This window comes from Corythoichthys intestinalis, chromosome 9 (assembly GCF_030265065.1).
Source record: "Corythoichthys intestinalis isolate RoL2023-P3 chromosome 9, ASM3026506v1, whole genome shotgun sequence".
Taxonomy (NCBI): Eukaryota; Metazoa; Chordata; class Actinopteri; order Syngnathiformes; family Syngnathidae; genus Corythoichthys; species Corythoichthys intestinalis.
This window is the reverse complement of record NC_080403.1, coordinates 46,330,001-46,343,219: the sequence shown is the minus strand read 5'-3', so window position 1 is coordinate 46,343,219 and position 13,219 is coordinate 46,330,001. Positions and strand designations below refer to the sequence as shown.

General features: G+C 38.9%; 1 protein-coding gene across 2 annotated transcripts in view; it reads left to right on the top strand.

Moving 5' to 3' along the window:
• Positions 1-13,219, top strand: part of LOC130921934 (plexin-A1-like) — a 484,623-nt gene that overhangs the window by 104,093 nt on the left and 367,311 nt on the right. For both annotated transcript variants that reach the window (XM_057846316.1, XM_057846315.1), the window contains exon 3: positions 8,496-8,678. In XM_057846316.1, coding sequence (XP_057702299.1) covers positions 8,496-8,678 — 183 coding nt within the window. The remainder of the gene's footprint in view (positions 1-8,495; positions 8,679-13,219) is intronic.

Below are 13,219 nucleotides of genomic sequence, written 5' to 3'. Positions count from 1 at the left end.
GAGTTACATTTTGCCTGTACCCCTGCACTAAATGTTTGTTTTTAGCCCTGTCGTGTTATTTTATATTTTCTGCCACACATTGCAGGTCCTTTAAAAAAAAAAAAAAAAAAAATCTACATCATACCGGTCTGTGATGCAAAAAAGATTGGGGACCACTGTTCTATATTAAAGCATTTCCTACATTTAGGCTAGGTTCACACCACAGGCTGAAGTGACCCAATTCAGATTTTTTTCACGGTTTATCCGACCTGGGTGAGACACTTTCCTGACGGTCTGAATGGGCTGAGTCACATGAAGGCCGCACATTTCAGATCAAACCTGGGTCATTTTCGTATGTGATTTTAAATCTGTTTTTGGCCACATAAACGTGGCGGCGGTCTGAGCACTCAAGTCTCCCAAATTGGAATTTATCAGATAGTAATGCGTTACATGTATTCTGTTACAATTATTTGAGTAACTTTTTGAGAAAAATGTACTTCCGAGAATAGTTTTATTAAGCCATACTTTTTACTTGAGTAGATTTGTGAAGAAAAAACACACCTCTTACTCCGCTACATTTGGCTACACAAGAGTCGTTACATTTTTCATCTTCATTCTGTATATTAGGTTTATTATATTAGATTTATTAATGTTTTGCCAGCTATGCCAAAACTAGCTCTACCAATTTCACCAATGAGACATTGTAAAAATAATCACATGACTCTGTTAAACAAATCTGATGCAAGCTTGCCGTTCTATGATCACGCCAGCCTATCACGTGGTGTGTTTAAGCACCGTAAAAAATGAAGGATTTGACATAGAGCGCTGCCGTCAACATGACCCGAAGCGCGGGTTTTAACCTCTCTCCCAGTTTTTATTTGGCACCGATTGACCACGGAAAACCGGAGATATGTTCCTTATAATTTCATAATTGTAACTACAAAATAACTTTTCACTATTCAAACTAAAAACTATTTTCTCCACGCTCTTTGGACGAATAATGCTTCTTTTTCTCTTGACGGAAATCCATCATTTTTATTTTCATTTTTTTGTATTTCTTTGACTTAATGTGGTTGGGTTATTGTACAGTATCATTATAACAACAGTTCATATAGATAAGTTTGAGCTGAGAGAAAAAAAAATACCATTTTTTAAAAAACAATCAAACAATAATTAGAAGTTACTCACAATGTTACTCAATGTTCGAGTATTCTTTTCACTGGATACTTTTTTTACTTGAGTACATTTTTTTGGATGACTACGACTACATTTACTTGAGTAATATTATTTTGAAGTAACGCTACTCTTACTTGAGTAAAATTTTGGGCCACTCTGCCCACCTCTGGAATTCATGCAGCAATAACGTCAGCAAATAGTAAGAGAGGGAGGGAGGACGGAGAAGAGCCTTGGATGAGCCTGAGAATGCTCAATTTTCTTTCTGTGCCCCAAATGCACATAGAGTAATTTGTCAGTATTGCTTACGTGGCCAGGAGCGGGGCCATTGACCGCATGTGTGCAAGTACGTGCATTCTATCCATACATACTGTATACATTTATAACAGTAAACGGGGATTATTTATGTCTGGTATTTATGTCCTCTTTTTTGGAAATCAAAACACGGTCACACTAGAATAACATAGAGCCAGCATGTGCAGTCCTTTTTTTATGCTTCTGTGCATGCGGCTCACTTTGCTCAGTGCGAGTTGGACTGCGAGTTAGGGCACTTGTGTAATACTTGAATGGGCTTAATGGAAAAAAAGCAATCTGAACGGGGACACTAAAAGACCAGATAGACGAAAAATCGGAATTGTGCATTAAGACCTGCGGTCCGAACCTAGCCTTAGTCTTCTCTATGGGAAATGGATAAACCCTTTTAACGTCTGGAGCCCCTCAAGGCCACTACAATGAGAAATGTGGCAGAACGCAACTGACCGCTCGCTCTCAGTTTTTGCATTGTTGAAATAGAAGTAATTCACAAGTTGCATTAAATCTAGTTGTGTTACACGCGCAGAAGTTCAACTTGCAAATATGACTGTATATGGCCTTTTCATTGCCTTTTTTTCAGGAGAAAAAAAAAGAGTTGCCCCATTGCCATTAGTGGCAACAATTGAAAGTTGTTTGCAAAAGGGTTGTCTGTCTCACTTGCTTGAACACACAACCATAAATATCCATTAAACGGTCTTGTATTGCTTTGCACCCTGAGACCGAACAAGAGAGAGATCAAGCCGTTGTTGACTTAAGAAGTAAATTGACTTTCCGACACACATGCTCACACTTCGACTTCAAAGTGGATAAATGATTGGCAGAGAATTGGCAAGAAGCACTGAAAAGAGTTATACAGAGGAAGAGGATAGGCAAGTAGAATGCAAGGAGTTACGAACTCCAACAACCGTAAAGAGAAAGGTAAAAGAGAGAGAGGCTAGAAGAAACAGAATAACGATGTATTGATGTGTGTTTCTGCTGCAGGCTATTTAGTCAGATTGAGAGGGTAAGGGCGGGAGAGTGTTATCTTTTCTCCTCTGCGGATCAATCAGATGATGTAGTGATAAGACTGTGGATTACACTGCCATTTACACACTCCCCAAGTGTGTATGTATAAGAGAAGTGTGTGCTGTTACTACCTTCCTCTGGAGAATTTTCATTAATGGACATAGGCACCCCTTGTGCTAATTGTTTAATCAATCCAATATACCAACTTTTATTCACTTGTACTATATATTATATGGACATGGATGTCATGAGCTCATTAAAGCACCCCTGCTTACTTTGTGCACTCATCTTGGAAAGGGCATTTCCCAAATAATTCTCCCAATTTTAGGAAACATATAGTTGTCCGAAAGATAAGGACTTAAGATACAGGGGGAAGTGTTGTGCTGTAATATATTTTGAATAGATCTATTTAAAATACGCTGTATATATTTGACATGAGGCTTAATCTTTGAGTTAGCGGGTTTAATTAGTCGGTGGAGTTGGTTTTCCGTGCAGTTTGTTAGTTATTTGTTAGTTACAGGGCTCCGGAGTGCCTAAGTCAATGCCTGAGTCAATGGGGTTAGCCAGCATGCCAATGAAAAAACTACATATGAAAACATGAGAATTACCGATGACCCATGCAATAATTAGTGTTGGCTATGTTGTCAGGGTAAAGTTATTACAACTTGCTATTGCATGTCAACAATTGCAGTAAGCCTGAACGATATTGGAAAAAGCTATTGCTGCGATTTTTTGAGGGGTTTGCGATATATTGCGATATTATATTGCGATATTATTGCGAAAACATATATAAATATATATATATATATATATATATATATTTTTTTTTTAAGAAATTTTACTAGATGACTTGAATAGCTGTTTGGAAAGACTTTGGATGACTCATCATGACCACAGTGTACAGTATTCCATCGTTTTTCGTGGTTAATAGGGACCAGAACCCGCCACGATAAGTGAAAAACCGCGAAGTAGCGCATAAGCCCCCCCCCCCCCCCCCCCATTTTTGTGTGTGTGTGTGTGCCTAGCACTCGAAAGAGATACATAAAGACATGTTTTTTCTCACTTTTTTCCCCTAAAGTATGATTTTAAAAAATGTATATACATATACAGTATATTTTAATAAATGGTTTTTAAGCACTTCAAATGTAATAATTATGATCAGTTTTAAACATAACTGTCCCACTGAATCATTTCAATAAAGTGCTGTAGTAGAAAAATGCTTGGCTTTATTAAATGCTTCTGTTTACCTAACATGGCTGTGACTCTTGGAGTGACATGTAGAAATTACAAAGTCCTCATAATCACTTCTGGCATTTATTTTATATGTCTGTAACGTCTCCACATTCTCCCCCCACAGACACACACATTCATTCCAGCCTGCGCTTCCTTGCAGAAACTGTTTAACAAATTAAACGATGATTGACAGATTGCTGCCCGGCTTCTTTGACCAGATCAAAGCCATCGTTAACTTTAATAAGCAAGTGCCGCAGTGACAGAGCTGGGAAAGGGGTTGAGAGAAGCTGTGCGAGCGAATGAAGCAGATCAAAGGTTTGTGGATTGGAAAAAAACCCCAAAAAACTATCGCACGTCTTTGCGGTGGGACTATCGTGCATGCGCACATCGCGATGGTGATGTTTAAACGATAGATCGTCCAGGCTTAGTATGAACAGCAACATTTGTAATCCAGCAGCTCTGCAGGTGACAGGCTGTTTAGGCGAGCAAGATGGAGTGATGCCACATCAGTTTTTTCACCCATGTTTTTTTTTTTTTTAACTGGGAATCGAAAGGGACTCCCTATACCCCAATTCAAACACCCTGACGCACTTTGACCACGACATGGCTTCAATTCAACAGTTAGATCTGTAATATCATTTTTATTGGGATGCTAGCAAACCCCATTGACTCGCGCTAGCTTAGCCCTGAAACTAACAACTAACAAACTGGGCGGAATTTGTTGAAACCAACCCCACCGACAAATTAAACCGCCGCCAAGTCAAAGGTTAGGTCTAATATAAAAAAATTTTGAACTTCCCCCTTAAAATAAATAAGTCAGCCAGGTCATCCTTCGGGACCAGTGGTACCAAATATACTCGCACAACGGTCATAGTTGTAATGGACTAGACTGGTAGAGTGTAAATAGCCTACTTACATACAACCATTCAAACCTTTCGTCTAAAAACTTTTCATTGCATTAAGGTTATTGATATGCCCCTGCCAAGAATCGAAATATCGTTTTTAAAAGGTGTCACTGTCTAAAAAAAAAAAAAATCTTCCACTAGAATAGTGTCTGTGTTAACTCAATGGCTGCCATTGACGGCACTAGATGCCCAATCCATTTTGACTGGGAGGGGCGAATGAACGTTCATTCATTCAAAACCAGAGCATTCGCAGCTAATCCTTCCGATTTTCAGAGCATTTACAGGTCATTTTCTGTTTATTTTAGAGCATTTACAGGTCACATTCTGTTGAGTTTGAGTCACTGCGGATTCTTTGGGGGAGATTCTCTGGTCGCTTCCTGTTCTGTAATCCAAAATTAACAGGAAGTGACTGAAAACCAACAGCAAATGACCTAAAATGCCCCCCAGTTAAACTCATTGGTTGTGATTGGCTGCCATAAACGTCTAATCCGTTTGAAGTGGGATAGATGGCAACGAGTGAACAAATGTTTATTGGCTGCCACCCTCAAACTTCAAATAAATAGCGTACCGCACGTAACATTTCACCTTTGCTCATTATTATTCATCCCCAAAAAAGGAAAGGCCAAAGATAAGCAGGCAACTTAGCACAATGTCACTTACAGCTACAAATCAAGTCAGAAACCTTGGCGCAATTATTGACTCAGACCTAAAATTTGATTGCCATCTTAAGTCTGTCACAAAATCTGCTTATTACCACCTAAAAAATATAACCAGAATTAAGGGGCTTCTGACTCAACAAGACATGGAAAAACTTATGCATGCATTCATTTTCAGCAGATTGGACTATTGCAACGGTATATTTACGGGTCTTGATAAAAAATCAGTCAGGAAGCTGCAGCTTGTACAGAATGCTGCAGCCAGAGTCCTCACAAATACAAGGAAGCTGGACCACATTACACCGGTTTTGAAATCGCTACACTGGCTTTCAGTGAGTGAAAGGATAGACTATAAAATACTACTGCTCGTCTACAAAACACTTAATGGCCTTGGACCAAAATACATGCTTGATTTGTTAGATTCTTGTGAGACATCTAGACCCCTTAGTTCGTCTGGACCCGGTCTTCTGCATGTTCCAAGAACAAGAACCAAGCAGGGTGAGGCAGCATTTAGTTATTATGCTCCTCACCTCTGGAACAAGTTACCTGAATGTCTGAAGTATGCTCAAACTGTTAGCTCTTTTAAATCAGGGCTAAAAACGCTTTTGTTTAGCACTGCATATCTATAACTGTCTATATATTTTAATCTACTTGCTTTCTATTCCTCTTGTGCCTATCTTCATTGCTGATTTCAATTATTATTAGTCGTAGTAGTTGTTTTATTTTTTTATTTTTATTCTATTTGTGAATAAATGCGATTTTTATGTATAATTTTATTTCCGATTTTGATTGTCTTGGTTTTTACGTTGCATTGATTTAAATGGGATTTTTATGATCTTCATGTAATGTAAAGCACTTTGAATTGCCTTGTGTTGAATTGTGCTATATAAATAAATTTTCCTTGCCTTGCCATGACGTTAGCAAGTGTTGCTAGGGGGGGTCAAGCTAACGTTTGTCCCTCATGCTAGATGCATGTAAATAGCGTACGAACAAGATGTTTACTGAGCTAAACCTACCAATTCTGTCTGAAAATGATGTCCCTGGTGCCAAAATCACTGTTAAAGATGTGGAAGAACATACAAATGGTCAGTTAAAGAGATGGCTTGAGTGTCAAGGGCTGACTGGAAATAGAGCCGACCTGATCCAGAGATAGCTTTTGTATCGACACCTTTTTCTTCGGTGCATTGCCTTACGCCACTGACAATGACATTCTCCTGTTTCAGCAAGCTATCCTTTACCACCATATGCCCTGTCTTTCTTATATATTATATCCTCTGGTTGTCTTACGTCTCTTACCATTCTTGGGGGTAATTTATATTGCTATTTTTGTGTAGCAATCGCAAATGCTACTCAGTAACAGCCAACGAACACTTATTTTTTTCATATAATAAAAATGTTTAATTCTATAATTTATTTACACTTACCCCATACTAAAGTTGTTTTTTGACAACACAAAAGGTAACAACATTGGCAGTCAGATACCATTTTAATTTTTTTCGGTTCATTGCCAGACAGAAGCAACACAGCAAAACGCCACGCTAAAAAATAAGTAAAAATATCAAAATGCCTTACCTCTTCAGGGCAGGCTGTGGCAGGGAATGGGTCAGCATTGTCATCTGTAGGCTTATGGTCCCTAACAAAATGTTTACTGCATATGAAGTTGAATGGCTTCACATTGCTGGCGTTAAACTGGTCTTATGGACGTCAGCACAAGTTGATCCATTGTTCATATTTTTTCCTCAGAGTTTTTGGCTTCGGAAAACGTATGAAGAAAAAATCCTTCATATGTCGTAATGTCTAGAGTCATTTCTACAAGTTCCATAGCAGCAGTGTTTACTCTGCATGTTCTTTTTTGAGCGATTACCAGCAGAAAACAAGCAGTACTAACATGGGTTGCATGCATGGGCGCTTCTATGTTGACCCCCTTCTGGTTTACGATGGTGACATCACGCAGCCATGCGGTCTAAAAATAGCATTCGTGCGGTACACTATTGGATGCCTACTCGTTAGAATAACTGTTATTGTGAGCGTTGTAAAACAAATCGTTTCGTGAGGTATTCAAAAGGTTCCCACTCGTATTGTGTACCTTGTAAAGTTACCATTAAAGATTTGTAATACCACCCCCCTAACACACACACACACGCATACATACTCAATAGATTGAAAAACTAAAAATATGGAACTATGCTAGGGATGATTGTGTGCAAGTGCTCTAAGTGTTTAAAGCGTCATATGGGTCAGTGGAGTGCCCGGGGTGATAGTCTCTCTATGACACTGGAATGCTCCAGATTTTGTCACATGGTCACCAGCATGTCTGAGCACTTCACAATAAGCTTCAGCACCATGGGGCTCTGTCTGGAACTAGAAAAAAAAGAGCTGCTTATTTGAATGGGCCACTTAACATGTAGGATCATCATGGAAAGTTGATAGTTTAAGTGGAATGATGCATCCCTGGCTAATTCTGACCTCCAAAGATTTCTTGTGGAAACAAATGAGAAGTAAGGTTTTTGAAGAGGTAACTTTGAAAGGTGAGCAGGGACAAATTTTTCAAATTTGTATAATACAAGATGTAATACAATACAGCTGAATTGGATTCTTTAACACTAGAAAAATGAGATGATTGAAAAACAAGTTTTTCTCTGTTTTTGCCCTGTCCGAAATTTTACCTGACTAAAGAAGCTTTGAAATGTGAAATTCATTGAAATTTTAATTAATACCACCAAGCCCCACCCTCAAAAATAATATTAATAAAAAGTAATTTTACTTTGCAGATAATTTTGCTGTGATGAAATCACCAATAAAATCTCATTTCTAATCACACCCATGTTGTTAGTTTAAGCAGTGAATGTTAGCTGGGAGGTGCATTGATCCACAGGAGGCGCAGGGGGATTTTTTTTCCCCAGACCCCCAATAAAAATGATTGATTGCCCAAACCTGCCCATACTTACGCAATCAAACTTAACACTCTGGTCCTGCCACTTGTCAATAGCTTATAAAAGAGGCAAATAGGCAGCATCGCGGCCTTTATTATTATCCTTTATTTATTCTATTTTTTCACTTCAGGCCCCACTGTTGGTGCTGTTTACCCAGATGTGCCTTAGACATGATTCTTAAGATGTTAAAACTATGTAATATACTGCATATCACTAAATGAAAACACTATATTCACAGTAAAACTATTTGTTAATTATAGATATATTATAAAACTATTTGCCTCATTTTCTTTCCCCAGCCTCTGCAGATTGATGACAACTTCTGTGGCCAGGACTTCAACCAACCTCTGGGCGGAACCAGCACCATTGAGGGCATCCCACTCTTCCTCGACAAAGAAGATGGCATGACCTCTGTGGCAGCGTATGACTACCGTGGAAACACTGTGGCTTTTGCTGGCACGCGCAATGGCAAACTGAAAAAGGTATGGATCATATACATTTTCTCTTGATCAAACCTATTTAGAATTGTTTTCATTCTATCCAGTCAATTTTTTTTTTTTTTTTGCACAAAACCACCCACATTCCCATAACCTGACCCTATTGCACACATATACTGTATTGTACTACTACAGTGTTTTTCGGCCTTTTCTGAGTCACGGCACGTTTTTAAAGTACTTTCTGTAGAGTATGTTTAATTATAAGATAATGTTTAGATGAACACAAAGCCGATATCCTGTCAGGAATCTTCAACAGCTCTTAGCCTCTCTCTGTTTAATTTTTTTAAATTATTTTTTTTATAGCAGTTAGGCTTGAAAAGCTCAGAATTACCAGACAGGGGGACTTTAGCAATGTCTTTAACCGCATCAGGGGCAAGAATCTCGCTGACAATGGCTTTGCAGACAGATAGTAATAATGTCTCTGCCAAAGTGTGGGGCTTTTTGGACAAGAAGTTCAGCAAGAGTTTCTCAAAAAAGTTGCCAGTTTCTGTGTGTTTTCACAAAGACGAACAAAATAGTCCATCCCGTTGTTTTGAAGCGACAGGTTTTTCATTTGGAGATGATGTTTTAGCTCGCTTCGGACCACGGCGCTGTTGGAAAAGCTACTCGTGTCGCGTTCAAGAACTGCTCGGATTTCTAGCCATCAGCCACCTTGCTTTCCTCGACTATGTGTTGGAATAAAACACAGGAGGGGATATTTACAGTTGTCACATATGGATATAATGGAAAGGACACTTTCGTGTACCGTGATCCTTCGTTTTTCGCGGTTAATGGGGACCAGAATCCGCCGTGATAAGTGAAAAACCGTGAAGTAGCGCTAAAAAAAATATATATTTTTTGTGTGTTCAAAGTATTTGTTCAGATTTAGCATTGGAAAGCGATACATATAAGACATGTTTTTTCACGTTTTTCCCAAAGTACAAATTAAAAAAAAATTATAATCATTTTTTTTTAAGCACTTCAAAATGGAATATTTATGATAAGTTTCAAACATGTCACTGTTCAACAGAATTATTTTTTAACAAGAATAAAGTACTGTAGTAGAAAAAAGCTTGGCTTTACTAAATGCTTCTGTTACCCCCCTTGGCTGTGAGTCTTGGAGTGACATGTGGAAATTACAAACTGCTCAGGATCACTTTTAACATGTGCCGTTTATTGCCGCGAACACAACACGTCCAGCTGCCTCGAACGTCGCCACACACACACACACACACACACACACACACACACACACACACACACACACACACACACACACACACACACACACACACACACACACACACACACACACACACACACACACACACACAAATTCATTCCAGCGCGCTTCCTTATCCCCCGCCCGCTTCTCCTACTGAAATCCTCTCACTTACACACAATGAGTTGCCACAGCAATTGTTTAACAAGTTAAACGATGATTGAAGCATGCGGCGCTTTTGAAGCTCGTTACTCTGGCAAGATCAAACACAAACATCTGTCAACATCGTTAACTTTATTATGTAACTCCAGTGCAGTGCTGCAGTGCCTGACGAACAAAGAGGAGGGAAGGAGGGAGCGAGAGTGAGACTACATGACCGGCTCGGGACAGTTCATCTGTATTTTTTTATTTTTTAATTGAAAAAAAAAATCCGCGATCGACAGAGGGCGCGAAATAGGGAGGGATCACTGTATATCAACACTTGACAATTCTAATCAAATGATACACAGTAGACGTGCTGGCTTGAAATCCGAGCAGTTCTTGACTGCGACACGAGCAATATCTCTCTCATCTGCACACTACCGCAACCTTTTACTTACTCCTTCCTTCCAACTGCAACTCCGCCCGACGACATAAAAAAAAGATTCGATATAGTATAATTTCTTGCGGCACACCTGACTATCTCTCCCGGCACACCGGTTGAAAAACACTGTACTTTACTCAAGGGCGTAGGTTTGCTTAGGGACTGTAGGGACATAACACTAGCAACTTTTCAGGATGCTCAAATTATCCCCCACCAACTTTGCATAATATAATTACTTATATAGGTCATTTAGATTGTCTTCCTATATGTTGTAAGGATAGAATTGATTATTCATTATGTTCAATTTACACTGACCCGTTTTCCCGGTTTCCCTCAAACGCACATTTGATTGGCTGATGATTTGAACCCCCCCCCCACACACACACACACACAAACACACTCATTCACAACCCAACAGAAATGCAACATGCCGCCTCCCCCAACCCCTTCAAAGACGAGGGATATTACAAGTTTTTTTCTGCCAGCAGCAGCCACTGTAAGTAATGTAAAAAGACGTCAATGTTGTGGAGGTGGGTAACACTCCACTAATTTTGCTACTGCTACAGAGCTTCAAGCCGATTTTACTCACTTAGATTTCTTGAAAGACATACAGCTAGCTGGAAATAAGCTAAATAGACTTCTTTGAAGCAAAACGTTTTTGTATTTAATCTTAAAACTTGTAAGCCAGAAATGTTCTTAATTCAAGAATATTGTTCGAAACATTATTTGAAAGAATTTTTTTCTTGATTTAGGTGAAAAATGACCAACATTTAGATGTATGGGCTCAATATAAACAAATAGTCATATTTAGTTCAAGAAGTGGAAGAATCTGACACATTAATGTTAACTAGCCTTTAACACTCAAAAACAGATGGAGAAAATTATTTGACTAGATTTGACAAAAATGATCAGATTAAGACGTTATAAATTTACAGTGTAAAAGTTAATATAGGTCAATACAGATTTATTTTTCATTAATCAATTAGCCCATCTATTTATTAGGTTCATATTAGTGAGAAATGTAGCCCTGACCCCTATTCACCAAATATGTTTGGTCTTATTAATATCTCATCCCCAGCAAAAAGTGTACATGCAGGTTACGCTGTTATATCGTCCCTACCAATATTAAGACCAAACCTACGCCGTTGACTTTACTAGTGCACACACTTCATTGCAAAGATTAAATGCAGCAAGAGTAATTTTCCTCATGACATTTCAGAGCCGATTTGAAGCCCGTTAGTTTAACGAGCCGTTTTGCAGCAAGTCTGTGGCTTTGCCCTCATTGATTGTCATATAAGTCACGCCAGATGTAAAATGTGACCGTCACCACATTCTGGTTTAAGCGCTTGCTTTCAATCAATCTATTGGCAGTGATCCTTAGAGGTTCTGTGATCAATTAAGAGGGTGACTGCTATGATAGAAACTACTGGTGTGTGTGCGTGTTTGCACTCGGTCTATGAATGAGCGCACTCATGGGAATAATGGTTAGTCATTAAAAGTCCTGTCAATCTCCTTCCCTTCTTTTCAGTACCTGAAACTATGAAATCACATGAATATCTTATTAATTCAGTTGTTTAAGCAACTTTCAATTGCTTATTTGTGTATGCAACTCACACTGTGCACATTTGTATTTGCCATGTGGTGTTCAGGAGGGACCGAGGGAGGAGAACAATGCAGGTTCGACTATGATGCAGTGTTGCACATTTGTCAAAATGACAGCTATTCACTGTCTTTACTTTGCTATTCTTGTGGCCTTTCTTCTGTGTTATTGTCCTCTCTGCTTGATAGATGTGTGTGTATCATCAGTATGGTGAGCAAGGTGTGTTTATGGATGTACACATGCATTCACACAGCAATCCTCCAATCGATTACCTGTAAAGTTGAGAATTTATGGAGAATGAAATAATGAAAGTACAAAGGACAAGAGATGATTGAGCTTAAACTTCATATTCTCTTAATGAAACTAGGCTTGGACTAAGAATTCCATCATTGTGTGTAATTGATTGATGACTCTTTCGGTTTTTAATACAACCAAGGCAAAAATTGTTTGTAATCAACAACGGCACTGTTTGACTCAATTTTAAAAGGAACCTCGGACTTAAAGACTTGTAGGTTCTAATAAGCCACAGTTGTTCTCGTTTACCAAAATATGTTAGTAAAAACACATGTGTTATTGCCATTGATTTAAAAATCTGTAATATTTAGTACGTTTTGACCTAAGGAGAGCGCCACGGTTTACGCGCACAATGCACGCTGTGGGTGATGACGCGGTTGGAATTGACTGGGAGAATAGCTGTGCTAGCTAGCAAGTGAAGCTAGCATGACGACTGGTATGATTTTGTCACATTCTGCTGCTCGTCAGATTGTTTTGTTACAGAGCTGTGGGATGAGTTCCCGACGTCGTACGTGCATCCAATTATAGCTCATCAACAGTGTCTTTAAACCGATCCTAGGCAGCTTGCTGAGATATTGACTAGCTGCCATTTGACAGTTTGTATATACCTTTGTTGCTAGTTGTATCATTGCCTTTTTTTTTTTTTTTTTTTTGTTAAATTGATCATGACCTACTGTCACGGACCATTTTTGTGTATCCCTTTTCGCGGTCGCATTTTTTTGTATGTACAATAAACCCCTTTTACGTAATCCCAAATTATTGTTGTCTGCTTGCTGGCTAAAGTGAGCCGCGTTTTCTAATTCCGTGGTCAAGCCAGCCGCACTTTCTTTTCAGTTGCGTTCTGGTTT